Genomic DNA, 25,184 nt, shown 5'->3' with positions numbered 1-25,184 from the left:
TTAAAATTAATGTAATATAGTATTGGCCATACTATATGATGTATTGCTTGTCTTTGTTTAATAATACAGAAGACAAAGACCTTAAAAAATAATCGCATATCGCATCGCAATCGCAATATTGGGGCAAAAAAATCGCAATTAGATTATTTTCCATAATCGTTCAGCCCTAGTCTCCACCACCGAGCTGGTCGCAGTCTGCTTTTGATTTTAGGTGAACTGTCCCTTTAAAGAGGAGTGCAGTACCTGTGTGAGTCACACAAACACAGCCGCCAGCTCACAGGCGGAGGCAGCTGTTCAGCAGCAGCTCCAATGCTCTAAGGTAAAATTAGAGTTTATGTGAATGCAGTCTGGTGGGAGTGATTTTTGCCAACTGTACTTACTTTTCAAATGTGCGTTTTCCCAGCAGCCCCAGAGCTTTACTGATTGTGCTGACCTCAGGTTTAGGTGTCGGGGCAGGAGTGGTGGGGGTGGTGGGAGCAGCAGCGGCAGTGGGGGCGGGCTCAGCAGCAGGCATTTTTTTGGCCACAGTCGGGTCCTCGGCGGGCTTTTTAGCCTCAGATGATGTCGACTCCGTAGCCGGAGCTGAAATCAGAGCTTTGATCTAACAAAGAAAAAAAAGAAACCAGCAGGAGTCTTTACTGAGCGCGTTCAGTAACAGCCTCAGACACATCCTGCACACTTTTACATTTTAGTGACATCTGAACATTTTCAAAGTGTTCTGCAGTTTGTGACATGCTCTGAGACAACGAGCCAGGAACATCTGGCGAAGGTTCAACAGCCATCACTGTATCACCAACATCTGTCACACAGCTGCAGGTTAGAGCACGGCTCTGTCCTCGGGGATCAGGACTCACCCACTCGGGCTGGTCAGGCGGAGGGTTGGGCATGGGCTCTTCCACCACAGGCTGAAACCAGACAAACATTCACTTATTCTGACATAAACTGCGCTTTTATCACAGCTAACACACAATAATCAATAATCGGTGATCAATATCTGTGACTGAGGCAGTGTTTGTGTGGACTCTGCTGAGCTCTCACCTCTCCTGTCCAGCCGGGCGGAGGGTAGGCTGGTGGGTATCCAAAGGGAGGCATACAGCTTGGGGGTACAAAGGCTGCGGGGTCCGGGGGAGGCATCCCAACCGTAGGCACAGGGGGAATCCCAGCTGGGACCACATGGGGGGGCACAGGGGGAACCACAGGGGGGGCGACAGGGGGTATGGGTGCAGGAGGGATGGGCTCGGGGCCCCATGGTTCAGGGGGACCCTCCGGATCCCAGCCAGGATGACCCCATCCTGGCGGAGGGAGAGGCCGGTCGGGTCCCCTCCAGTCAGCCTCTGGGTGTAGGGGTCTCCAGTAATCAGCACGACGGTCCCAGTCCTCCAGTCCCCAGCCAGGGGGAGGAGGTCCCCGTGGATCCCAGTCAGGGGGTGGGGGTCCTCGGCCGTGCCAGTCTGGGAGTGGCGGTCCTCTTGGACCCCAGTCCGGAGGTGGCGGTCCCCTTGGATCCCAGTCCGGAGGCAGCGGTCCCCTTGGATCCCAGTCCGGGGGCGGCGGTCCTCTGGGGCCCCATGCACCATGAGGAGGCGGCCCTCTCGGACCCCATCCTCCGGGCGGCGGAGGGCCTATCAGGTCCCAGTCATCGGGCGGCGGAGGCCATCCACCAGGCGGTGGAGGGCCCCAGCCCCCAGGAGGTGGAGGTCCCCAGCCAGGGGGACCCATGTCAGGCGGATGTCAGTGTTCACTGAAGGGTGTAGCGGGAGGTGGGCAAGGGTCTGCGGCAGCGCCGGAGCCCCGAGACGGCTAAGCTAAGCTAAGTTAGTAGCGGGGTTAGCCGGCTAATCAACCAACACCGCCAAGCTCACCGGAGGGTCCCGCTGTTAGCGCTCCTTTTCAGGGTAAAAGCGGATCATCTGACGCGGCCGTGCGGAGAACTTTCTTCAGATATTTTCAGCGGAAAGTGAAACAATCACAGCCGAACTTCAGGCTTCCTCCGGTGCTCTGCGCTCCAACTGACCGCGGGACAATTTACCGCCCCCTACTGCCAGGAGGACGAAACTTCAACTACTGCTTCTGCTGCTGTCGGAAAAATCCCCGTTTGTCCTTCATGTATGTATCAATTTATAATTGATTAGAATAAGATCCCCTCCAAAGTATTCTTATTTATCAGATTCCAGAGCACCTTCTGCGATGATTTCTTCATGCAGACTTTGTGCTCCAAGCTGTTTTACCCTGCGAGGTTTCAGTCATGGCCTCATAAAATAAACAAATCAAACCAATATCCAACTTCCTTTTATCTGAAACATTTTTGAATAAATCAGAAAATTCAGACTGAATTTAAAAACAAATGAAGAGTTTCTTGTAAATCTAATGGTACTAAGGTGGCTACATGCACTGGTTTAATTTTCACTGATGCAGCAGATCTATTTTGAAAAGCAGGCTCAGTCCCTGCAGCTTTCAGTCATCTCAACTTTCAATAAGCATGAAAAGTCATTAAACTGGGACAGAAAATGACTGTAGAAGGATTTTTAAACACTTTCAATGTTGTTAAAGATGTTGACTGGCCGAGGATGTTATTTAAGGACCAGAGAAAGTCTTAGAGATGTTCAATAGTTTGATTGGCCAATCACAGACAAACTGAGGCCTGCGGCTCCTTGGACACACTCTCAATTTAACAGATACAGAATATTAAGAAATTATGTTAGTAAATTAAATCTGAAACATTTTTGCAAGAGTGATTAAATAAGTAATGTATATTTAAAGTGTCTTTTAAAGGCATTAATAAAACACAGTCATATGACCACAATCAAGTAAAACAACAAACATGAACTCAGAAACCTTATTCAAATTCAAATTTTATTTGTCACACACACAACCATACACAGTATGACATGAGGTCACCTATGACCTGTCAAAGGTGTACCCTGCTTCTCGTCCTATGGTCGCTGGGATAGGCTCCAGTTCCCCCCCCAAACTGTGACAAGGATAAGCAGAAGAGAATGGATGGAGACTGGGTCAGATATTTCAAAGAGTGAAGCCAATATTCAGAGCATTAGCCTTTACAGTGGACGAGAAAAGACCTCAGATATTCTGGACAATAATTACAGACTGTGTTTTCTGCGTTAAGCTTCAAAAATCTGGAAATCCAGACATCCTGATCATGTGGTTTCATTTGTGGATTAACATTTGATGATTAAAGTTATTGAAGGCTGAGCTAAGGTCCAGCAAAAGAAGGACTGAGGAGACACCCTGCAAAAGGTTGTTTGTGACTTTAACTAGAGCTCTTCAGTTTAATGCAACTTTGTAAAGGCAGATTGAGAGTTATCAAGAATGTTGTGCTTCTCCAACTTTCCTAAATTGTGTCTCAACAAGCTTTTCTTATATTTTAGCCATCAAAGGTTTTGAAATAGGTGTATAATTTGTGTGAAGTGCCAGGTCCAGGTTTGGCTTCTTCTGCAGTGGTTTGTATCATATCTTCTGCTCTTGCTCTTGACAAAGGCGGTCGCACTTTTCTCCTCCTCCTCTCCCTCAGCTTCCCTGCTTAGCCTCTTGTGTCCTTGTCTAGTCTCGTGTTTTTTGTATTACTTTTCCCTGGAACACTCTCTCACAGTCTGTTCTCTAAAACCTAAAAGAGAATTATGGATTGGATCAACTGTCTCTGAATGCAATCGACACCCCTTTCTCAACGAGAAGTTTGGGCTCGGGTGAGCCTGACTGCTGAAGATATCTACCTATTCGGAACCATGGTAACAGGGTTCTTGCTGATCGGAGCTGGCTTGGCCCTGACTTATCGAAGAATTAAGGAAGCGGAACCGGCTGTTCAAACCCCCACAAGGCTGCCCGCTGGGATTGAAATGATGGGAGAGGCGTGAGTTTCTCAAAATGGGCTCATTGAGTGCAGCACGGAGAAGATCTTGGAGCTTACGGCTGCCGTGAACACTCAGAATAAGATCTCTGAGCGCAGACTGGATGACATCTCGGGGAGGCTCACTGCCGTGAGTTCTCAGAATCGGCTCCTTGAGCACAAGAAATGACAACATCACAGAACGCAAGTATGGCGAAGCTCGCGGCTCTCCAACGGGAGATAGAGAGACCAGTGTTGGACTGTAGAACTGCTTTGAAATTCATATGAGCTGTTCGCACTAAAGTAAAAAGCACCATCACTTCATGCGGAGACCCTCTCGCGGTCTCAAGGCTGGAGCTGAACAACAACACCCTGATAACGACTGTGTTTAGTCTGTTCCTTCCCACTCCATGCAAGGCCACCTGGGTTGGCTGGAAGACTGTTTACTTAGCCTGGCAGGGAGGAGGACACTGTGTCAGCTGAACTCTGGACACGCACACACACACACACACACACTGATATGCACTCACTTATCTCATCTCCCTTTCCAAACGCCTTCGATGCTTGTGCCCTCCTGGGAACACGGCAGGTCTGAGCCTGCGCTGGAATGGTAGCGCTGGGCAGGATGGCTGCTGTGTTTGCTTCGGATGACTCCTCACCCCCCACCCGACCCTGTTGCTCGTCACGTGCTCTATAATGTTGTGCTGTGGACATTTATGTGCTTTTTGTGCAGAGGAGTTTTTTTGTTTCCTGTTCTCATGCTGTCCTCCCAGGAGCCCAGCATGAGGTCTCTTTCTTTTCCTCTTGTACTTTCCTATTGTAGTGTACATTTCAGTGTTTTCTTTCTGTAACGCTACCGATCTCCGAACTGTATCCCCATGTGATGTCTGTGTAAGGTGTGTGTGTGTGTGTGTGAGGGGGGGGGGTCCTATTTCACTGCAGAGCAACCTGCACGTGGTGAATAAAGCCTTGATTGATTGATATCGGACTCCAGTTTGTGCATGTAAATGGAGAGTCCTCTTCACACACTGAGGTTAATTATGGAGTTCCACAGGGTTCAGTGCTAGGACCAATTCTGTTTACATTATACATGCTTCCCTTAGGCAGCATCATTAGAAGACATAGCATACATTTACACTGCTATGCAGATGACACCCAGCTCTATCTGTCCATGAAGCCAGATAACACACACCAATGAGTTAAACTGCAGGAATGTCTTAAAGACATAAAGACCTGGATGGCCGCTAACTTTCTGCTTCTTAATTCAGATCAAACTGAGGTTATTGTACTCGGCCCTGAAAAGCTTAGAAATATGGTATCTAAGCAGATTCTTACTCTGGATGGCATTACCTTGGCCTCCAGTAACACTGTGAGGAACCTTGGAGTCATTTTTGACCAGGACATGTCCTTCATCGCACATATTAAACAAATATGTAAGACTGTGTTCTTCCATTTGTGCAACATCTCTAAAGTTAGAAATATCCTGTCTCAGAGTGACGCTGAAAAACTAGTTCATGCATTTATTACTTTAGTAACGTTCCACGAAACAGACGTATGTAAGTTTTCCTCCGTTCTCATATATTAGGGTGCAAATACAGCAGAACTGCTGATGGGTACAAAACAAGAATGAAACAAAAAATAATTACAGAATAACAGTGGGAGTGCCAAGTATCCTAACCCTCTCTCTCACCTTGTACCGCGCCCCAGGACACTGAGATGTGGATCTTGTGGTTAGTGGACGACCTGAGGAAGTCACGACCTCACAGGTGAAACCGGTATCATGAGATTTTACACTCTTACATTCTCTCTGCGTGATGTGGGAGGATCCTTGGTGTCCTCACAACACTAACGACTGACAAGCTTTAAGGTTAAAGTACAACTGCCTAAATCTCCCCCATCCCCCCCCCCCAAAAAAAAAAAAAATACACTGAAGACACAGTTGGCATGTAATCTAATTACATTTGAAAGTAACTGAAGAGTAGCAGAAAAAGCTTTTATTTAGTTTTGCTAGCTGAAGTCGCTCGACTCCAATAAAGAAACCAGAAAAGCATCTCAGAACATCAATAATATGAATATAAGATCTCTCAAAATTACAGCAAAACTGGAGCTCAGGCGACATCCCAGAATCCCGCAGGGGAGGAAGTCGTCCAACAGCGTCAAACGGAGCAGGGGACAGTCTTTGCTTAGCAAATGAGAAGCGATCGCTCGTTTATTGCAGTGATACATTAGAGATCAGTTCTGCTCGACCCATCAGAACCATCAGCATCGATTTTTTCAGATGCATAGAAACCGCAGACTCTCAGAACACGTAAAAACCTCCAAACACGGAGACAGGAAGTGAGTTTCTTCACTCGCTAACGAAGGCAACGTCCGTCAAACGCAGAACCGAAGGCAGAATGCGATGAGGAGGACGAGCGAGAGCCGGACCGGCAGTCCGACTCCGGGGCGCCGTCCAGTTTCTCACCTTTACTCCTCAGGAAAACAAACATATGATTCAGGTGCGGAAGCAGAACCGAGGCCGGCCGGAAAACAAACCAAAATCAGAGCCGGAAGCTCCAATCAGAAGTCGTAAAAATATCACGTGAACTATTTTTCTGAAGGGAGGAGAAAAAGGAAAACCAGCGTGAACTGGTTTAAACTGGTTTAAGTCAGCACAAGTTAAACTGGGGTTAACCAAATTAAAACAAAGACCTTTGAACTAATCCAAACGGGCTCGTTCTAGTTTTAAAGAGCGAACAAACAGGAAGTGGTCACGTCAGGACGTAGAAATCTTTTTTTTTTTTTTTTTTTTAAAACTCAGAGCTCGTTCCTGATTTTGACCCTCGCCTGCTTCCGTACTCTGAATGCAAATACAGGAAGTGAGATACAGAAGTGAGAAAGCGGGTGCAGCTGTGTTCGAGATGAAGGAGGACGTCTGTCCCAGCGCCCTCGCAGACGTCCTGAGGTGGCGTTGGATGGCGGTGCAGAGGGTGCGGGGTCACGGCAGCACCTGGGTCGCCCTCAGGCTCTTAAACCCGAGTCAGTCGAAGGGGCTGAAGTCCCTCTCCAGGTTCTCGGACTCGTCGTCGTCGGAGAAGAAGTCGTCCTCGTCGATGTCGTCCTCGTCGTAGTCCTCGTGCCACTCTGGGACGTACTCTTCATCGTACTCGTCATCGTCATCCTCTGCTTCGTCGCCGCCCTCCTCGCCCGTGTAGTTGTTGTTGTCAGAGTCTCCGGAGTGGGACGCCCGGTCCGACTTGGACCTGCGTGAGAGAGAGAGAGCGCGTCAGTGTGTGCACATGCTCAGTACGCACCTTCAACCTCGCTTTACGTTGCAGGAGGCGTTACTCACACTTTGTTGGCGTCGGCGTGGTTGGACAGGTTGGAGGACTGAGTGGACTCTGGTTCCTGGCTGCCCTTGGACTGGTATCCAACACGGAAGTCCTGGAGACAGAAACAGGAAGCAGTGCAGCGATGACATCACAGAACATCCCATCGCATGTCAGGAGGTCAGAGCAGCGCCCTCTGAAGAAACAGCTAAAGAAGCTTTTATTTTGATAGGTTTTATCGTTGACTGAGGCTGCTGACTAATGTGGTCATGACACGACAGCTGGTGGAAGCGGAGCTCGCCGTCACAGCTCTGACAGTAAACGCTGTCCATGGTTTACAGGCCGTGTATTTTCTGAGAGTAGTGAACGCGTCTGCCTCAGAAATAAAAAGTTCAGAGTGAAGCGACTTTCGCCTGCGCCGTTCTTCACATGTAAACGCCACCGCAGGAAGTGTCAACAAATCTGCAGCACCAAACACGCTGAGCCACCGCCGTGGCGAGATCTTTTTAAAGCGTTGGATTTAATGTCAAAGACTGAAAACGTGCAGAGCTAACTTTTTACAGCGTGCATGATTTTCACTCCGCCCCCTGCAGGATCATCTAAGCCTGTCAGAGGAATCGGCTCCGTGATGCGGGCTGAGGCGCGTTCCCAGTTCTGTCATCAGAGCCGTGACGCTCGTCGGCTCACCAGCTCGGTCTCACATAGACCGAACTGGTTCTGGAGCGAGTACCTGGGTGGAGTGCTGGAGGATGGCGAGGAGGCGCTCCTGGATGCGGCGGATCAGCTCGAGTCCAGTGTTCAGGTGTTCGGGTTTCAGCAGCCGCACGCACGAGGCCAGGTCAGTGCACTGCAGCAAAGTCTCCTCTGAGGAGAGAAAACCAGCAGACACACCAGTGAGACCAGTTTACACAGGCCTGACGAGGATCAGAGGATCGCAGCCTCACCCAGCAGGATCTGCAGAGCGTTGGTGTGCAAGTCCAGAGCCTCGGTCTGCTGCTCCATCACGTCCATCTTCTCCGTCTCCTGGTTGTAGTAGCTGTACACGCAGGAGTAGGCCAGCACCTGCAGACAGAGCGGAGGGCACGGTAAGGACACGCTCCGACCTCAGCGGGAGCGGCTGAGGAGGAGGAAGGCGACGGGGACGATACCTTCCGAGCCTGAGCGAGGACTTTACAGGCGTCGATGACGAAGGTCAGAGACTTCATCTGCAGAGCCTCATTGATGGACGACACTTTGTTCTCCAGGTTGATGGCAAAGTCCTGCAGACACACACACAGACACCACCCGGTCTGTCAGCTACGTCACTGTGTGATTAAATACAGCGGCAGCCTTAGCCTGGAGCTATCCACAGTATTTTCAGACCCCCGACCCCTGAGCTGGGCCGGGGGTTTCAGCAGATGCAGGTGTGGGGTTCATTTGAAGCGCCTACATCACCTTGAGTTATCGCATTGACAAATTTATACTTATGCGCTCTTCGTACTGACTGCACGGCCTGTAGCGGGCCACAGCGGTGCTCTTTGATGGTCTGTAGTCATACCTTGGCCTGATGGTGGAAGGTGCATCTCTCGTTGTAATCCTGGAACTTCTTCTCCTGCCGCGCCGCTTTACTCACCTGCAGACAGATAACACCTTTAACACACTGTTTGCTGTTCTGATTGGCTGACTTGTGTAGTCACATGACAGCATGTGGACCAACCATGGCAGAGCAGTTGTAGTAATCTTTGTGTGTTGGTTTCCATGGTTTCAGGCAGCGCCAGCAGAAGCCATGGTTACATTTGGCACAGGTCATACTGAGGAGAGAGGTCATCGACATCACCGTTACCAGCACGTCTGTGCGCGTGCGTGTCTGTGTGTGTGTGTGTCTGTGTGTGTGTGTCTGTGTGCGTTCGTACTGCAGGCAGCCTTCGTTCTTCTCGATCTGAGCCTGGCAGCTCGGGCAGCGTTTGGAGATGAGCTTGGCGAGGTGTTTGCTCTGAGCCTCCATGCTCATCCCTTCGTAGTAACCGCCGTCGTCCATCCACTGGGACATGTGACTGCAGCTCGCTGGGTAGTGTGCCTGCAGGAGGGGTGGGGGGAGCGGTCGCATGTTTACATACCTGGCCTTTAAACGGTTTAACGCAGCAGCGGTCACCCGAAACCCAGGTGCTGCGACTACAACACACAGACTGTATAGAGAAGATGGACATGCACCCACTGGTTTCTGTGCTTCGTTTGGTGCGATGAGCAAGAAGGTCACCTGACTATGGAGCCGCTCACTCATTGGCTAACGGGATTTGACTGACAAAGCATCTGCCAACAAGGATGCTCTGCATAATCTTCATGTTTTATTCAGTTAGACCTGGAAGGACCAGATCAGGTGACCAGGAGACTTTAGCCAATCAGATGTCAGGGGAGTTGCCCCCTGCTTGACACTAGGCAGAATGCAGGTTTAGGTCATCTTTTTATACAGTCTGTGGTAAAACGAGGTTCCCGTGGGAACTACAGCTTCACCTATAAACTGAAAGCATGTAAGGTGACCTCTGACCTCAGGGAAGTTGCAGCTGAAGCAGGAGGACCAGCAGCACTTTGAGCAGGTCGCCATGCTGCCCGTGTTCTCCTTGCAGAGGATCTGATCGCAGCCCTGAGGGTTGGTGCACCATGTCAGGTTGGAGCAGCACTCCACGTAGCCTCTCAGCAGGGCATTCTCATACTGCGGAGAAGGAGGAGCTTAACACCCATAGATGGGACAGGCAAACCTGAGGGTGGTCAGGTGGTGTGTTACCTTGGCGATGGTGTCCTTGTCAGTGAGGACGCTGAGGAAGAACTGGGAGGTGGGCTGAGCCTGGCAGTCTGTGATTGGACAGTTGCAGTTCATGATCAGGTTCTGCTCGATCCTCGCCGTCAGGTACTCCTGCCAGCACGACTGCACGACACACACACACACACACACACACACAGTCAGACTCACGCCACGCCCACGGCAAACATCAAGAACTGAGAGCGGCGCTGACCCTGCAGCAGTAGTGCATGCAGCTCAGCGAAGGCACCAGCTCCATGCCGCAGCTCCACGGGCTCAGGCACACTGGGCAGGTGGAGGCGGGGCTCGGCGGCGTCTGAGGGTTCAGGAACTTGAGTCCGGCAGCCACGATGATGGCGTCAGGGTCGTCGGTGTACCGCTGCACCAGCAAGTCCACGTTCCACTTACAGTGAATGAGGAGGTGCTCGGCCCGGTCCAGGTCCAGACTCAGCGTCCCCGCAACCTGAGAGGACAGAGAGGTCATCTAACGCACCTGAGGGGTGGAGACTACGCCTCATGAACCCCTGACCTCACATACGCCTATGCAGCATCTCACCTGTTGAACCGTCCTCTGCATCAGCTGACGAACTTCATCCTGCGTCATCGTGCGACCCATCGAGAAAAGAACGGTATCAAGAACGCCATCCTCGAACCGCTGCGGCACAGGCACCAGACTGCAACACACACACCTGAAACACTCACACGCTGCAGGAGGACTCTTTGATAATCAATGAATACGATTATTTTTTAGTTAATGTATCAGTTTCAGACTCTCCAAACTGGTGCTTTTACTTTGAAAACTCACCTGGTTTAATACAGGTAACACTGACTCACTGCCCCCTCCTGTGGCACACAGTGGTATTGCACCTCGCTCACATCGGTGTTTAACATTCAATCTTAGTTCAGTTTTTATTTCACAGTGAAGAAAACTGGGAGTCATTTCGTTGAATGACTAACAAACGTAAGAACCAAAACGCCTCCAGCTCCAGACCATTTCACAGATGGCACCAAGACAGCGCCCCCTGCAGACCAGTCAAACTTACACTGTTTAAAAAAGTAAAGGCGTTTGTGAAGGTTTACGTTCTTTTGAAAGTCTCCGTCTCTGATGGCTCCCTTGTAAAGAGTACGACTGTTTGTGTAACCTGTGCTGGGACAGGAGTGTGCGCCTCCACCGACTGCATGGCAGTGAGTGTAATACCTGTAATCAGCATGTGCGCTCCTCACGCTCATTATTCAGTTTCTGGTCCTGACATGTTTTGTCTCATTGCTATCACCCTCACCGACTCTCATAGTCAGAGGAACGTGGAAATGACCCACGGTCTGACAGCAGCAGCGTCTGTCCATCGTTTCATTCTGCCGCCTCTCTCATTCGCGGCGCTGTCAACCGTAAGGGCCGGACCGGAACACGTGCAGCTGATAAACAGCTGAAACCAGCCGCTGCAGGAGAGCAGCTCAGGTCCCGATACCCTCACAGTTTAACGTGGACGTGAAGCGCTACACGCAAAGCGTCATTTACCCCACGGAGCCCCGCCCTCAGACACTGACGCAGGTGCAACTCTGTCTGTGAACCTGGGTTGAAGAAATAACAGCTTCAAGACAAAGCTTAAAAGGTTTGACATCATAATGTGCCAACCACACAACGTCATGCGCCAACCTGACAGAAGATGGCGCTACGCCTGTTTTTAAACCCAGGTTCACAGCCAGCCTTACAGCTGTGAGAGCCTGAGGGCTCCGTGGGCCTGCGTGTAGCGTTTCACGTCCTCTTTAATCCAACGATGACTTGTACGCACAGAGACGAGCTCTGAAGAATCACTGCAGCTCAGTTTGATCCTCATCAGTTTATTTGTCAAAGGTTTGCTCGTCAATCAGCATTTTAAATCAGAACAAACAAAATCAGCGTTTAAACTTCATTTTCTTCTTCTCCTTAAAGTCGAGTTCGGCTTCGGTGTGATGTGAACAGATGTCAAAGATGTCAAAGGTCAAACAATATTTACAACATCGTGTCTGATCCGTTTCAGCAGCTTCGTTTCACAGACGTCTGATTTCTGATCGATCGGCCGATCAGATAAACGTCGAGCCGATCAAAATCAATCGAAATTTACAGCCCATTCGAGTCTGTGGCCTCGTTTGAGGCTGGCAGACCGCCGCAGGCCCCAGCACCGCCCTTTTCTACAACTGCATTCCTATTGGATGATAAAGACAAAGTGCCATTTAAAAAAAAAAAAAAGCTGACGTGAGTGAATAAAATAAAGTCAAAGAAGAAGAAATGAGAATTCTTCTGGTTCAGAAACGCCATCTGTAAAACAAAGCGCTCTCCTGGCTAAGCAGGGCGTGGCTTAGCTGAGACTGACAGACTGAACCCACGTGTGAAGTCAGAGGTCGCGGTCACACCTGATGTCGGCCCGGCTGTTGGAGGTGGCGTCCTTCCCGATGTCGGCCCGGCTGAAGGAGAACTGGGCCTGGCCCTTCTGCGGCGTGGACGGGTCCTCGGGGACGAACTCCACAATGTGCGGGTTCTCGTCGTTGCGGCGGATGCAGCCCTTGCTGATGACGTGCATGATGCAGGACAGGACATCGCTGGTGCTGCAGCTGAAACGGCCCGAGCCCGGCGAGCGCGACGCCTCCTGCTTCTGACACGAGTCCAGCACCTGAAAGAGCGGCGCAGGTCAGAGCCTTGACATGCCACCACGGGCTTTTATTTTGAAGGAGGCAGGCAACCTCTGACCTTGAAGACGAGGTTGTCGATATGCATCTCCTTCTCCTGCTTCATGATGTGGACGATCAGGCAGTAGATGTAGTTCCTCTTCCTCTCCAGTGTGCCCGCCGCGTCCTCGTCCACGTTCAGATACGTCTGTTTGGGCAGCAGCCACACAGACGCTGGCGCGCCCTCCTGGCTGCGAGACGCCACCTGCTCGTTCAGCTGCAGCACACCTGATGCAAAGAGATGCAAAGTCAGAAAAGACGGACAGCGGTGCTGACACACGTGTGCGTTTGTGAGGCGGGTCTGACCTCGGGCGGGGTCGTCCGGGTGGCTGCAGGTCAGCGGCCCGCCCTCGCCAATGAGAGGCAGCAGAGCGTGCAGCAGCACGGTGGCGGAGAGGCCGCTTGCCTGCAGCAGAGCGTCAACTCGAACCTCCTGCAGACGCACAGAAACACAAACATCACACGCACATCAAACTACGCACTCACTCCTCCAATGCCACAAACGCGGCGGGGAGCGAGACCACGAGGACCTACCTGCTGGCTGTTGAACTGCAGCAGCACGAACATCTGCAGCGTAGAGACGTGCAGCGTCCAGCCGCCGAACTGCAGCTCGGCGTGCCCGAGCCACGTCCACTGCAGCCGCCGAGGCTTGGAGTGGCACAGACCGTATATGGACTGACCTGCAGACAGGAAGTAATATCCGTCAGTTAGCGTGAGGTAATACTGGTTGCTGTTGGAAATAGGGGTGCTGATGTGGGTGGAGGTGCTCACTGTGGGTGTAGAACTGGGTGAACTGGTTCAGGTAGGAGCAGAGCTCCGGGGGGAGGTGCTTCGCCGGCTCGTCCAGGTAGCAGAGTGAAGAGACGGCCCAGCAGCGCGGCGACAGAACCAGGACCTGGACCTCCGCCTCCTCCTCCAACTCCGCCCACTCCTCCTCCATCACCTGCAGAAACAAGGACACACAATGAGACCCTGCAGGCGGCGATGGGTACCTGGGGGCGGAGCAGACATGCAACCTGGTCGTGCTCCTGCAAGCTGCGGTCCAGCTGCTGCAGCCGGTACAGGTGGAACTCCTGCTGCAGCTCGGACGACTCGCTCAGGTTCTTCAGCATCTGCTGCGGGAAGCGGCTCGGGAAGCAACTGCCGATCTGCTCCGCCACGGCGTGCTCCAGCCACACGTTCCCTTGAGCGAGCAGCCGGTCGCCCAGATAGTACCTGCACAGAGCGAGAGACTGTGAGCGTTAGAGACGCGGGAGGCTCGGCGCAGCACGGCGCTCGTGTGATCGCACCTGTAGAAGTGCTCGAAGGTGCTGGCGAGCTCCAGGCCTGACAGGAAGAGCATCGGCTCCAGAAACTGCTGCAGCCGCTCCAGAGTCTCCACACAGCCGGATGCCATGCCGCTCGCCTGGATCATCTGATCGATGTACTGAGCGAAGCGCTCGCTCACCTGCGTGCAGCAAACACAACAACGTCACACCGTGCACCGAGAACACGAGAGCTTGGACGGACACGCAGCGGCGCAGGCACTCACGTGCATAGCTCTGAGGATGGAGAGCTGCAACAGGGCGGCGGAGAAACCGTGCCGCAGGGCAAGGACGAAGGCGGTCTGCTGGCCAAACAGCTCCTCCATGGCGTTCTTCAGCCGAAGGTAGAGCCGCCGATATCGCTCCACGAAGTCCGGCAGAGTGCAGCTCGCCTCCAGGAACTTCTTCACCTGAGGGGAAGGAGTCACGTTTAGCTCATTAGCATCTGAACCCTCAAACAGGAAACAACACTGAACAGCTGACTCACCTGGCGTTGTACCACTCCCTGCCAACAGAGGGCGATGCCCGCGATGCTGCTGCTGCTCTTCACTTTGGGTTTGGCTGAGGACGATGAGGAGGAGGAGGTGGAGGCGGCTGCGGAGGCCTCTTTGTTCTTTCCTTCTTTACCATCTGCAAGAAGACGACATTTCAGACGTCGGATTTGGGGAGCGCACGCTCGCCGGCGATGAGTGACGGGGAGGTGAGATGAGAGCGCGACAGCCACAAACGAAAAGTGAAGCCGAGCGTCGGTCCTTCTTTTCCCACTGAAAAGAAACCGCGTCAGGGACTGCGATGGGAACAGGAAGTAAACAAAGAGCGGCCCAACTGAAGGAAAACGAGATGGAGGACGGGCGCGTCTGAAGGAAGCCGAATGTTTCAGTCGGTTCAGATGAGGACGAGGAAGGTCGCCGGGCGCCGCCTGCTGGAGGCATTTCTAACAAAAACGGGTGCTTTTGGGCTGCCTGTCAGACTCCTCCCCCAGCATCAGCAGCTACAAACATGTGTCAGCAGCCAGCAGGGGGCGACACCAGCTTCCTGCCCTCATGTGGACGCATGAAATGTCAAAGCGTAAAAACCAAACTAACAGGGTCCGACTGCAGCGCCGCCGCCCTCTCAGGCACGTTTTAGTTGCCTCTGCTGGTGAGGAGGGGGTACTGCACCAAAACAGAGCGCCACGCCACCGTTTAAAAACCGAAGGGTTCACTTTAAATCCGACTCACAAACAACAAGCTTCACCTCCTCTCAGTATGTTCTGATCTGACGGACAAACAGGAACAGGCGAGTCTTTGATGTTTCCTTTGTGAGGTTTTAAACAGCAGACGTGTAAATTCAATGCAAATATTTTATCTATTCGTAACACGGCTGTTCACACCGAACGCATCACTGTGCACAACGAATCTGTGGCATTTATTTTTCAGATCAAGGTTGATGTTTCAGATACGTATAAACACATCGGATTGGTGCTGTTGCTCAAAACGCACGCCGGTGCTGAAGACAAACCGACCCGTTTTACCTCAGACGCTCACCTACACCTGCTCAGAGTCACTCAGGTGCCAATAGGAGCTCAAACTGCTGACATCCTGAACGTCTTAAAACCATCACAAACACCCTGAAACACTAAGAAACCAGCGTGAAACCATCAGCTTCGCTGCGGGATCAAACCAGGGAAAAAAAGAAAGAAAGAAGAACAGCCAATCCAAATTAAGTAGCGCAGAGCCGAACCAATCACAGCGTCACGTGACTTGTTACGTACAGCACAAGTGCCAAGCCGCACACGTGTATTTGTTTGGGAAGCAGCCAGCCGCCGTGCCGCCGGGTGATGGAGGAAATGAGTGTGCCGACTAGAGAAATCAACCGAGCGTGACCGAGGTTACCGAAGAGAAAACAGATGATGGTTCCAACGCCGGAGAGATTGTCCAACGGAAGAGCCATAGAAGCTCCGTAGTGTGAAGGTATTTCTGCTATTTCAAGTCAAACAGAGTAGCCGCACTGTAAATGTGCCGAAAGCAAGTCTGGAAATACAATAAAGCGGTGCAGCTCAATCTCTGACTGGAAGCGCTAATTCGTCATTCGGCTTTTGTCAGACTAAAGTAACTGTTAAACCTGTTTGAAAAGCTCAGCTATACAACAAGGAGAGATTGAGAATTTCCTTTTAGTTCTCAGTTTATTTGATATTGACAAAAGTTAGTTTTGTCTGTTCTTCTGTAAAACAAACTAAGATTTATTTTTAGAATTAATATTTTGTTTCTAAGTGGAATTGACAGTTTAGTCTGTTTCGTTTGTTCTATTTTGAAACTTAAACGCTTTAGCGGCTGCCTTTTGTGTAGTTTGCAATATTTGCCTTTATTTATCTGAAAAAGTCTCATGTTCCTTAAGTACATCTACCCTGTTGAACTTATTATGGGAAATAAATATTTAAAAACAAGCTGCTGATTATTTCACATTTTACTTGTGAGCAACGGCACATTTAAATCTTACAAATATAGTTATTTGGCTTATATCGTGATAGATATCGTTATCGCCTGAAATGGAAAAAACATATCGTGATATGAAAAAAAAAATCGCCCAGCTCTACTTTCGACCCAAGTTGAAATTGAGACTCAGAGTTGCTGCATCCTGTAGCTGTGTCGTCTTAAATTGGTCATGTGATTTTGATGCACCGAGGTGTCCATCGACCCCAGAGGTTTAAGCTCCGCCCAATCATCAGCTCTGTGGGATGTTTGAATGCCGACGATGATAACCAAAAGGACGACACGAGATCACCGTTTTTATGGAGACTGAAATCTTTTTAAACTCTCCCCATGAACGACCTGCGACGGCGTCCCCGTGGCCTGAATGGCGGGTGGTCACCCTCAGAAGTCGTCAGGTTGAGTCTGCGTTTTCTTTTGTTCGGGATGAAATACGACGGCGTTACGGTCCAACCCGGAGATGGCGGACGAGCTTGTGTTTTGCTTTTGTTTCAACGGCGGGAAGAAATGTGAGATCGGTCCGACTCGTGCCGACCCTGACGTGCACTTTGACCCCTTGGACCTTCAAGCCCAGCTGTTTTTTTGGAGTCACAGGTGAGTGTGAAGCACGGCTGACATCAAGCAGCCATCATCGCCCTCACTGTGAGGTCACTTAAACTGTCCTCACAGTCACCGTGACGACGCCAGACTCAGACAGGATGGCAGATCTGAGACTGCGGCCGAGGTCAGATAAGAACGCTCGACCTGATTGGCTCAGAGAGGAGGAGGGAGGAGGAGCGCAGCTGGACCCTGGAACAGACGTGGCCTCTGAACTTTGCTCTTACTTACTCTTCAGCTCTTTGCTTCTGTTGAGACCTTCTGGAGACAAAATAAACTCCTTTAAGTTATTAACATCCACAAAGGGTCAAAGGTCAGCTTTTAAACACACATTGCTCCTAAAACAGAACTTCCTGTTTGTATCATCAAAGATCCTCTGACCCCGACCACCACTGACACCTAAAGACAAACTAATGCCCTTTAATCCCAGGATCAGACAAACCCGACAGGAAAAACACGAGGAAGCTATCACAATAAAAGCCACGAACATGCTCCGACTCACTGGATTTGACGGGCGGTTTGAGCTCCTCGCCGTCCACTCGGCTCGTGTCCACGTGGACCAGCAGGTGCGTGAGCCGCCTCACTCGGGAGTTAAAGATGGTGGCCCGACTCTTACAGCGGCGAGGCGCCTCCGAGTTATCCAGATATTCACTGAGCAACCAGGACAGAGGGCTGCACGCAGAGGATTCTGGGAACACACAGACATTGGGCCGCTTTAACGAGGTCATGAAATAAAACATTAGAATTCAAGAATTAATAATCTAATCAACGAGGACAACCTGCGGCTGTAACGAGACAGGAAACCATGTTTCTACAGACACGAATCCAAACGCTTCGATCAAATCAACAAACACAGAAAACGAACCTCAAAATACATAATACAGCAAGACAACGTGAACAACTACACACAAAAACCACAACAGATATATTCATGAAGACACCTGTGTGTGTGTGTGTGTGTGTGTGTGTGTGTGTGTGTGTGTGTACCTGTGATGCTGTGAACGATGGGGGTGATCAGAGCCTCCCAGCAGGTTCGACCCAGGGCTTCGGCCGCCTCGGCGTCCGACAGGAAACGATCGGCGAACATCTGCTCATGTCTTAGAGCGCTGTTCAGTCTACACACACACACACACACACACACACACACTTTTCCAGATACTTGTACTTGACTAGATGCAGTAATAGAGTATTTACTAGTACTCTAACAATATTTTCAGTGAGTATTTGTACTGCAGCCGTTCACCGTCACGCCGTACTTTAGTAGTACTGTCACGTCATTTTAACAGTATTTCCTGCAGTACTTGTACGTGCTAGAGAGCGGCAGTACTCTGTATGCAGTATTCATACTTGTTGAAGAGCTGCAACAACTGCGTCTTGTCCTCCATCACCTCCTGACACCAGGTGTGGGCCTTGGTGCTGTAGAACAGGTAGGTCCGGCAGCACAGCTGCTCCTTGAAAACGGGCCAGAACGTCGGCTTCGGACCGAGAACCTCGAAGCCGTGGACGCGGGTGTCGATACCGCCCTGTGACAGAGAGGGAGGGGTCAGCGAGAGGACGGGAAGCTATAGGAAGCTGACGTGAACTCGGTCTGACCTGCTGGCACCGCTTGACCCTGATCTGGACGATGGGCCAAAACCGGGTCATGTTCTCCAGCAGAACCACGCGGCTGGCCGACGGCGGCACGTTCACCTGCGGAGACGCAGACGGGACGGGTGAGGGAACGCTCTGAGCGAGCGCAGCACGAATTGTATGGAGACTCGCACTCACCGTGTTGAGCTCCGTGTTGATGTTGGTGGGCTCGTCTCCCCCCAGGACCAGAATCCGGGCCGGCATGTAGCTCGAGTCCTCGCTGGCCACCAGGATGGCGAGTTGCCTGAGCGGAGACACAGACTGTCAGGTGTCAGCGTTACCCGAGTGGCGGGAGTAGACAGCGAGGAGCTGGGGCCCCGCCTACCTGATGATGACGCCTCTGTGCATGAAGATGTTGATGAAGTGCGAGCCGGTGCAGCCGTTGGACTCCCAATAGGTTTTCGGGTTCTTGTCGGTCAACTTGTTCGCTCGATGGTGATTGGACGACACCTCCACCTTCTCCCAGCATTTGTCCTCCTTCAGCTCCACGCTGGACCCTGGACGCAGCACAGACAGTTAGAAGCACACCTCCCCCAGTGCGCCAACAGCCCCTCCCACTGCAGATCTAAGGTAGAAAAGCACCACCCGAGGGCAGCGTGAAGCGGCTCTGCTCACGGAGCTCGGCGAGCTGTGAAACCAGAGCGACGCCGATTATCAGCAGCCTCTGAGGAAACACACCACCTGATGCCATCCTCCACCTGTGACACTCAGGGCTGGATTTAAATCTGCACCAACAATAACACACACTGTATATAAAAGATGGACATCTGTTCTCCAACCTACAGTGAACACTGAGGGGGCGGCTCTGACTGTCACACTGCATGCTCATTGGTTACTGAGACGCCAGTCATGAGCGAGCTACGCCCGTTTCGCACGGCGGCGGGTGGCTGCCACGCCTAACACTCGACCAGGATTGGACGTTCACTATTCTTTTGTTTTGCGGTAAAACGTCAGGATTTAACCAACCTTGGCACAGATTCCTGAGAAACACGTCGAAGAAGGGAATGTTGATTGGCTGGTGGCTGCGGCGGTGCTCCTCGATCTGCCCCAGCACCATCTGACAGGAAACGGGAAGACGTTACTTTAGAATCAGAATACTTTATTAATCCCGAAGGAAATTAGGGTTACAGCAGGCAGCACACTAATGACGCATGGGCACTTACAAAGGAACCTTCTGACCAACTTTACACAAACATCACATTGGGCAGACATGTCAGAGAGGTCAGCTGATAGGAAAAAAAACAACGAAAATACACGAGGTAAGAGGAGGAGAAAAAAAAAACTCCACTCACACTGAGCTCCTAGTGGGAGAACAGTTTGATAACAGAAAAAACACCTCAGCACAAAAAGCACATGACTATCAACACACCATAGAAACACAAGACAAGCAACAGGGGCGGGTAAAGGGTAAGAGAGAGCCGGTGTAGGCAGCGCATCCGGTCCTGCAGCATCTGCGCTGGTCCAGTCGACCGCCATCTTCCCCGGTAGGAGACAAGCATCGAAGGCGTTTGGAAAAGGGAGGGGGGATGAGTGAGTGCATGTGTGTGTGTGTGTCCAGAGTTCAGCTGACACAGTGTCCTTCACCCTGCCAGGCTAAGTAAACAGTCTTCCAGCCAACCCAGGTGGCCTTGCATGGAATGGGAAGGAACAGACTAAACACAGTTGTTATCAGGGTGTTTTGTTCAGCTCCAGCCTTGAGACCGCAGCTGGTGCCGAAGGGGTCTCCTCATGAAGTGATGGTGCTTTTTACTTTAGTGCGAACAGCTCATATGAATTTCAAAGCAGTTCTACAGTCCGACACTGGTCTTTCTATCTCCCGTTGGAGTGCCGCGAGCTTTCTATGATGGTATCCAAACTTACGTTCTGTGATGTTGTCGTTGTTTTTGCTCAAAGAGCAGGTTCTGAGAACTCACGACCGCAGTGCACTTCCCCAAGATGTGATCGATCGCTCAAAGGTGTTGTTCGAGCGAGCCCCTCCAGATGTAATCCAGTCTGCAGTCAGAGGTTTTGTTCTGAGTATTCACAGCAGCCGGAGCCTCTCCAAGATCTTCTCCGTGCTGACTCAATGAGCCCATTTTGAGAAACTCACTCCTCTCCCATCATTTCAATCCCAGCTGCAGCCTTGTGGGGGTTTGAACAGCCGGTTCCGCTTCCTTAATTCTTCGATAAGCCAGGGCCCTGTTACCATGGTTCCGAATAGGTAGATATCTTCAGCACTCAGGCTCACCCGAGCCCAGACTTCACGTTGAGAAAGGGTGTCAATTGCATTTAGGGAGCAGTTGATCCAAGCCATAATTCTTCTTTTAGGTTTTAGAGAACAGACTGTGAGAGTGTTCCAGGGAAAAGTAATACAAAAAACACGAGACTAGACAAGGACACAAGAGGCTAAGCAGGGAAGCTGAGGGAGAGGAGGAGGAGAAAAGTGCGACCGCCTTCGCTGAGAGCCAAAGACGAATGTTTGCGTTTGAATCTTTACATTTGCTTTCAACCGAGCGAGGGTCGTCTCCAGGTGACAGAAGCCCCACCCCCGTGTACCTGGATGCATCCTGCGAGGACGCTGGTGGTCATCTTCTTGTAGAGGCTGGCGTACTTCTCGCAGTCGGTGATGAGGTCTCGGAGCTCGGTGACCAGCAGCAGGTTGGTGCTGTGCTTGTCCAGCGCCTTCACCAGCGCCTCCTTGGTCCCCAGGCGGCACATGACCACGGCGTAGTCTTTGTTCAGAGACGCCAGCCGGTACAGGAAGCGGATGAAGAGCTGCACCACCTGCGGGAGGAAGCGGGAGGTTAGCGGATGTTGGCAGCTTTACCTGTGAGCGCGCTTGGAGCTAGCTGACCTCTCTGTCATTGATGAAGGCCGTCATGGAGGACAGGCAGGGCTCGATGCTCTCGTGCCACGGCAGCACGTCCTCCTGGTAGTTGTCCAGGAACTTGTTTAGGATCCTGCGGGAGCGTAAAGAGCCAATCAGACAAGAGCATCCTCATCAATATTAAACATATTACATCCACTCAGGAAGAAGCTGCACAACGTGACTGAGCTATAAACGTGTGGCGGCGGTGGGAGTGCACACCCCTTTACCAGCACCTGTTGCACCTGAACGCAGCATTTTGATCACTCATCATCAAGGTGAGCAGGGTCAGAGGTCAGCATACCTGAGGATGGACAGCTGGACGGCCCGATCGCCTCGGTGCTGCTCAATCAGACGGACCAGGTCCTGGTAGGTGTCCCGACTGTGAGTCACCTGCACGGAGACGAGACCCGGGGTTAGAAAACACACCTGCGGCGCGTGCACGTGTGCTCATGCGTGCGTCACATCACCTGGCTGCGCTCCTCCTCCAGCTGTGAGGCGTCGTCACACAGCAGCTGCTCCAGCGTCTGGATCACCTCCTTGGTGGCCGTCATCTCCTTCAGACTGACGACCAGCATCTGCAGCTCCGTGTCCTTGAAGTCAAGCTGCTCGCGGCTCTCTGAGTGCGCAGGTTAACGAGCACGAGTTAAAATTAGCACAAATCTGAATGGACTTTGGCGGGAGTGATCAAAGCGTGCGTACCTTTGCTCTCCAGCTTGTGCACCATGGAGATGTGGTTGAGCGCAATGATGGCGAGCATGGTCTCGGCGCGGGACAGACTCAGACACTTCTTCAGGACGCTGGTGACGTCGCAGGCGACCAGCTGCTCCGCGAGGCTCTTGTGGTTGGAGATGAGCATGATGATGACGAGTAGCCCGTTCCTCACCGACGGCACGCAGCTGCACAAAGAAGGCAGTGTCAGAGCGGCGAGCACACGGCGTTAACTGTACTCGCCGAGCCAAAAGTCACTCACCCTTTTGTGGTCAGCATGAGGTCGATGGCGGCCGGAATGGCGTCCAGCAGGCCTCTGGAGCCCTCGGGCGTGGCCGAGCCGATGCTGGCAAAGATCTCCAGCATCATCTGGGTGCCTGACTCTGAGAGCGGCGGGCTGCTGCCTACACTGCGCAGGTCGTGTTTACTGGCGCCCGTGATGACCTTCAGAGTCTGAGAGGGGGAGGAGCCAGTCAGGAATCATTTCACAGCAAAGCGGCAGATGAGCAATGACCAGAAGTTTTCTCACCGCCAGCGCCAGCTGCTGCACATGCACCACGCCCGAGAACTCCTGCATGCAGGACAGGATGGCTTTGACCCCACCCTCGGTGGCGAAGGAGACCCTCCACTCATACTTGAGCATGAGGAGGTGGGTCAATCGGAGCGTGCTGACGACCACGTCTTTGGAGGCGGAGCCGAGCAGCTCCACCAGCAGCTTCAGCACTTTGTCCCTATGAGAGTAACACGCCGTCACCTTCTACTTCCTGCCAAACACTATCACAACCGGCGCCCGCCAGCGCAGCACAAAGAAATAAGGCAATCTGACCGCGTTTGTGACGAGACTCCGCCCACATACCGAGGGTGAAGGTTAACATCGGGACGACACAGGAAACCGCTTGGCGGTGTCTCACCGTACAGTCTGGGCCGAGTCGCTCCTCGTGGCGTTCTTCTCCTGCGTCCCCTCCACCAGCCGGGTGAGGAAGAGGACGGCGGCGAGCTGCTGGGCGTGGTCTGAGCCCGACCCGCCCTTCTTCAGGACGTCCACCACCTCCCCCAGCTTCTCCAGCACAGTCTTCTTGCCTTGCACCCGTGGGTTGTTAAACACTGCAGGAAGAGAACACAGGTGAGTAACAGCTCGCTCCGATACCTGAACCAAGTCTGGAACAGGCCCCGCCCCCACCTTTCATCTTGTCCTCCAGGTCGTCGGGGTATTTGCTGACGTCCTCTGTGGGTAGGTCACTCTCCGTCTCCGAGTTGCAGCAGCCAGAATCCACAGGAAGCTCTTTCTTGGCCTTTTTGGAGACGGAGCCCATCGCTGAGGACGAGGAGGTCGAGGCAGACGAGAAGCCCTGCCCTCCTCCGCCACCTCCACCCAGCCCGGACGAGCTTTCAGCTGCAGAGACGCACAAACGAGCACAGTGAGACAAGGGTGTGTCGAGGACGCGCCTTACGAGAGGCGTGTTGTTTGTTTTCTTACCCAGCAGCTCTTCGTCCTCTAGGCTGGCTCCGCCTCTCTTCAGGTAATGTTTGGTGAAGGCGTGGGAGCACAGCAGGTCGCCGAGGCACGACGACGGCAGCTTCTGCTTCAGGTAGTGCAGCAGCTTCTTGGCCACGTCTCCGGGCACCGACAGGCCGATGAGAGACGAGTCGTCCAGCTCCGCCTCCTGAGGACAGACGTGGTGACAATCAGGCTTTTCAAACCACAAACCCGGATCACATTTCACCGCAGACAAGCCAGGCGGCCGCCATCCCGCCCTCAGGCTCAGGTTGTACCATGTGACTGGGAGGCGCCCTCGCTCACCGTCGCTGCGATAAACTCTGCAGACTGATTTTTATTTTCAGAGAAAGTTTCAGCTTCTCGCGCAGCGACTCTTATCAAAGGACATCAGGTGATTTAGCGGCACTCTTACGTCACAGGCAGCTGACGGTCAGATCCTCTCACCGCAATGATCCGCCTCCCCGCGCTCTGACTTTAAACCTCAAAGACGAAGGGGTCTCCTACCTGGTCGTCGAGGCTCTGCAGCAGGACGCCGTTGACCTCCTGCTGCTGCTTCGGCTCCAGTTTCTTGATGAAGAAGAGGATCTCCCACCACTCGGCTCTGCTCAGAGTGACCGGCTCCGTGTTCAGACCCTCGGACAGGTAGGGTAGAGAGTAGAGACCGCCGGGAGGCTTCGAGAAGAAGGTCTGGCTCACTGAAAGAAGAAGAGACGTGCTCAGACTGCGGAGGAAAGCAAAGGAGCAGCGGACGGTGCTCGGCTCTTACCTGCTGAGAGTTTGAGCGTCTCTGTCAGCGACGAGGCCTTCTCTTGTGTCTCCTTCTCAGCCTGACTGCTGCTGCCGCTCCCCAGGATCTCCACCATGTGCCAGTGGACCCAGTAAGTCCTGGACAGGGAGTTCCAGTACACCTGAACACAGCAGAGAGCGGGTCAGAAGCAGGCTCAGGTTCACGCTGATCCGAGTGCAGTTTCTAACTCAAAAATAAGAGCACGAAATGTGGATGCAGCTCCGTGTACTCCGAGTGCTTTTATTCTGAAAGTATTCACAGCATTAAGCAAGCAAGCAATTTATTTATATAGCACTTTCAGATCAGCTGAACACTTGACATGCCAAACATGATACATTGAACATGTTAAAGAATAAGAAAAATAATAAAAATTTAAAAAATTAAAATGACATTTAAAACAATAAAAGCAGGGTCAGACTGTGTCATAAGCCAAGGAGTAAAAATGGGTTTTAAGATGCGTTTTAAAAGTGGACAGTGAGGGGGCCTCTCTAATGTGCTGGGGCAGAGAAGGCCCCGCCCCCTCTGAGCTTCCTCTTGGACCTGGGTACCTCCAGGAGCAGCTTGTCAGCTGACCTGAGAGACCTGGGGGTGAGTAAGGATGCAGAAGCTCAGAGAGGTAAGTTGGGGCAAGACCGTTTAAGCATTTAAAAACAAACATGAGAATTTTAAAATAAACTCTAAGATATACAGGCAGCCAATGGAGTGAGGCGATGATGG

At 52.0% G+C, this 25,184-nt stretch overlaps 2 protein-coding genes across 7 annotated transcripts in view; both read right to left on the bottom strand.

Moving 5' to 3' along the window:
* The window catches only part of LOC106455952 (RNA-binding protein 26-like), a 10,188-nt gene extending 8,140 nt beyond the window's left edge, over nt 1–2,048 (bottom strand). Inside the window, exons 1-3 of the mRNA XM_013907796.1 lie at nt 1,039–2,048; nt 855–905; nt 381–601 (exon numbers count right to left, since the gene is read on the bottom strand). Coding sequence (XP_013763250.1) covers nt 381–601; nt 855–905; nt 1,039–1,719 — 953 coding nt within the window. The 5' untranslated portion in view covers nt 1,720–2,048. The remainder of the gene's footprint in view (nt 1–380; nt 602–854; nt 906–1,038) is intronic.
* Nucleotides 2,049–5,796: 3,748 nt separating this feature from the next.
* The window catches only part of cul9 (cullin 9), a 28,780-nt gene continuing 9,392 nt past the window's right edge, over nt 5,797–25,184 (bottom strand). For 3 of the 6 annotated variants that reach the window (XM_013907803.1, XM_013907801.1, XM_013907802.1), the window contains exons 5-45: nt 24,447–24,588; nt 24,185–24,375; nt 23,660–23,846; nt 23,363–23,575; nt 23,094–23,286; nt 22,712–22,913; nt 22,445–22,635; nt 22,174–22,370; nt 21,942–22,090; nt 21,776–21,864; nt 21,460–21,565; nt 21,162–21,389; nt 19,593–19,683; nt 18,952–19,123; nt 18,765–18,870; nt 18,591–18,686; nt 18,345–18,520; nt 17,985–18,112; nt 17,500–17,685; nt 17,229–17,258; nt 14,420–14,562; nt 14,160–14,342; nt 13,918–14,075; nt 13,645–13,843; nt 13,400–13,571; nt 13,163–13,308; nt 12,935–13,061; nt 12,651–12,856; nt 12,317–12,573; nt 10,482–10,599; nt 10,140–10,388; nt 9,911–10,051; nt 9,674–9,838; nt 9,042–9,205; nt 8,846–8,939; nt 8,687–8,761; nt 8,298–8,408; nt 8,094–8,211; nt 7,880–8,013; nt 7,173–7,264; nt 5,797–7,083 (exon numbers count right to left, since the gene is read on the bottom strand). In XM_013907803.1, coding sequence (XP_013763257.1) covers nt 6,861–7,083; nt 7,173–7,264; nt 7,880–8,013; nt 8,094–8,211; nt 8,298–8,408; nt 8,687–8,761; nt 8,846–8,939; nt 9,042–9,205; nt 9,674–9,838; nt 9,911–10,051; nt 10,140–10,388; nt 10,482–10,599; nt 12,317–12,573; nt 12,651–12,856; nt 12,935–13,061; nt 13,163–13,308; nt 13,400–13,571; nt 13,645–13,843; nt 13,918–14,075; nt 14,160–14,342; nt 14,420–14,562; nt 17,229–17,258; nt 17,500–17,685; nt 17,985–18,112; nt 18,345–18,520; nt 18,591–18,686; nt 18,765–18,870; nt 18,952–19,123; nt 19,593–19,683; nt 21,162–21,389; nt 21,460–21,565; nt 21,776–21,864; nt 21,942–22,090; nt 22,174–22,370; nt 22,445–22,635; nt 22,712–22,913; nt 23,094–23,286; nt 23,363–23,575; nt 23,660–23,846; nt 24,185–24,375; nt 24,447–24,588 — 6,348 coding nt within the window. In that variant the 3' untranslated portion in view covers nt 5,797–6,860. The remainder of the gene's footprint in view (nt 7,084–7,172; nt 7,265–7,879; nt 8,014–8,093; nt 8,212–8,297; nt 8,409–8,686; nt 8,762–8,845; nt 8,940–9,041; nt 9,206–9,673; nt 9,839–9,910; nt 10,052–10,139; nt 10,389–10,481; nt 10,600–12,316; nt 12,574–12,650; nt 12,857–12,934; nt 13,062–13,162; nt 13,309–13,399; nt 13,572–13,644; nt 13,844–13,917; nt 14,076–14,159; nt 14,343–14,419; nt 14,563–17,228; nt 17,259–17,499; nt 17,686–17,984; nt 18,113–18,344; nt 18,521–18,590; nt 18,687–18,764; nt 18,871–18,951; nt 19,124–19,592; nt 19,684–21,161; nt 21,390–21,459; nt 21,566–21,775; nt 21,865–21,941; nt 22,091–22,173; nt 22,371–22,444; nt 22,636–22,711; nt 22,914–23,093; nt 23,287–23,362; nt 23,576–23,659; nt 23,847–24,184; nt 24,376–24,446; nt 24,589–25,184) is intronic. The other 3 variants (XM_013907797.1, XM_013907798.1, XM_013907799.1) reach the window with 3 other exon arrangements.

This window comes from Pundamilia nyererei, unplaced genomic scaffold, assembly GCF_000239375.1.
Source record: "Pundamilia nyererei isolate P.nyererei 1_Seehausen unplaced genomic scaffold, PunNye1.0 scaffold00528, whole genome shotgun sequence".
Taxonomy (NCBI): domain Eukaryota; kingdom Metazoa; phylum Chordata; class Actinopteri; order Cichliformes; family Cichlidae; genus Pundamilia; species Pundamilia nyererei.
This window is presented reverse-complemented; position numbering and strand designations above follow the sequence as displayed.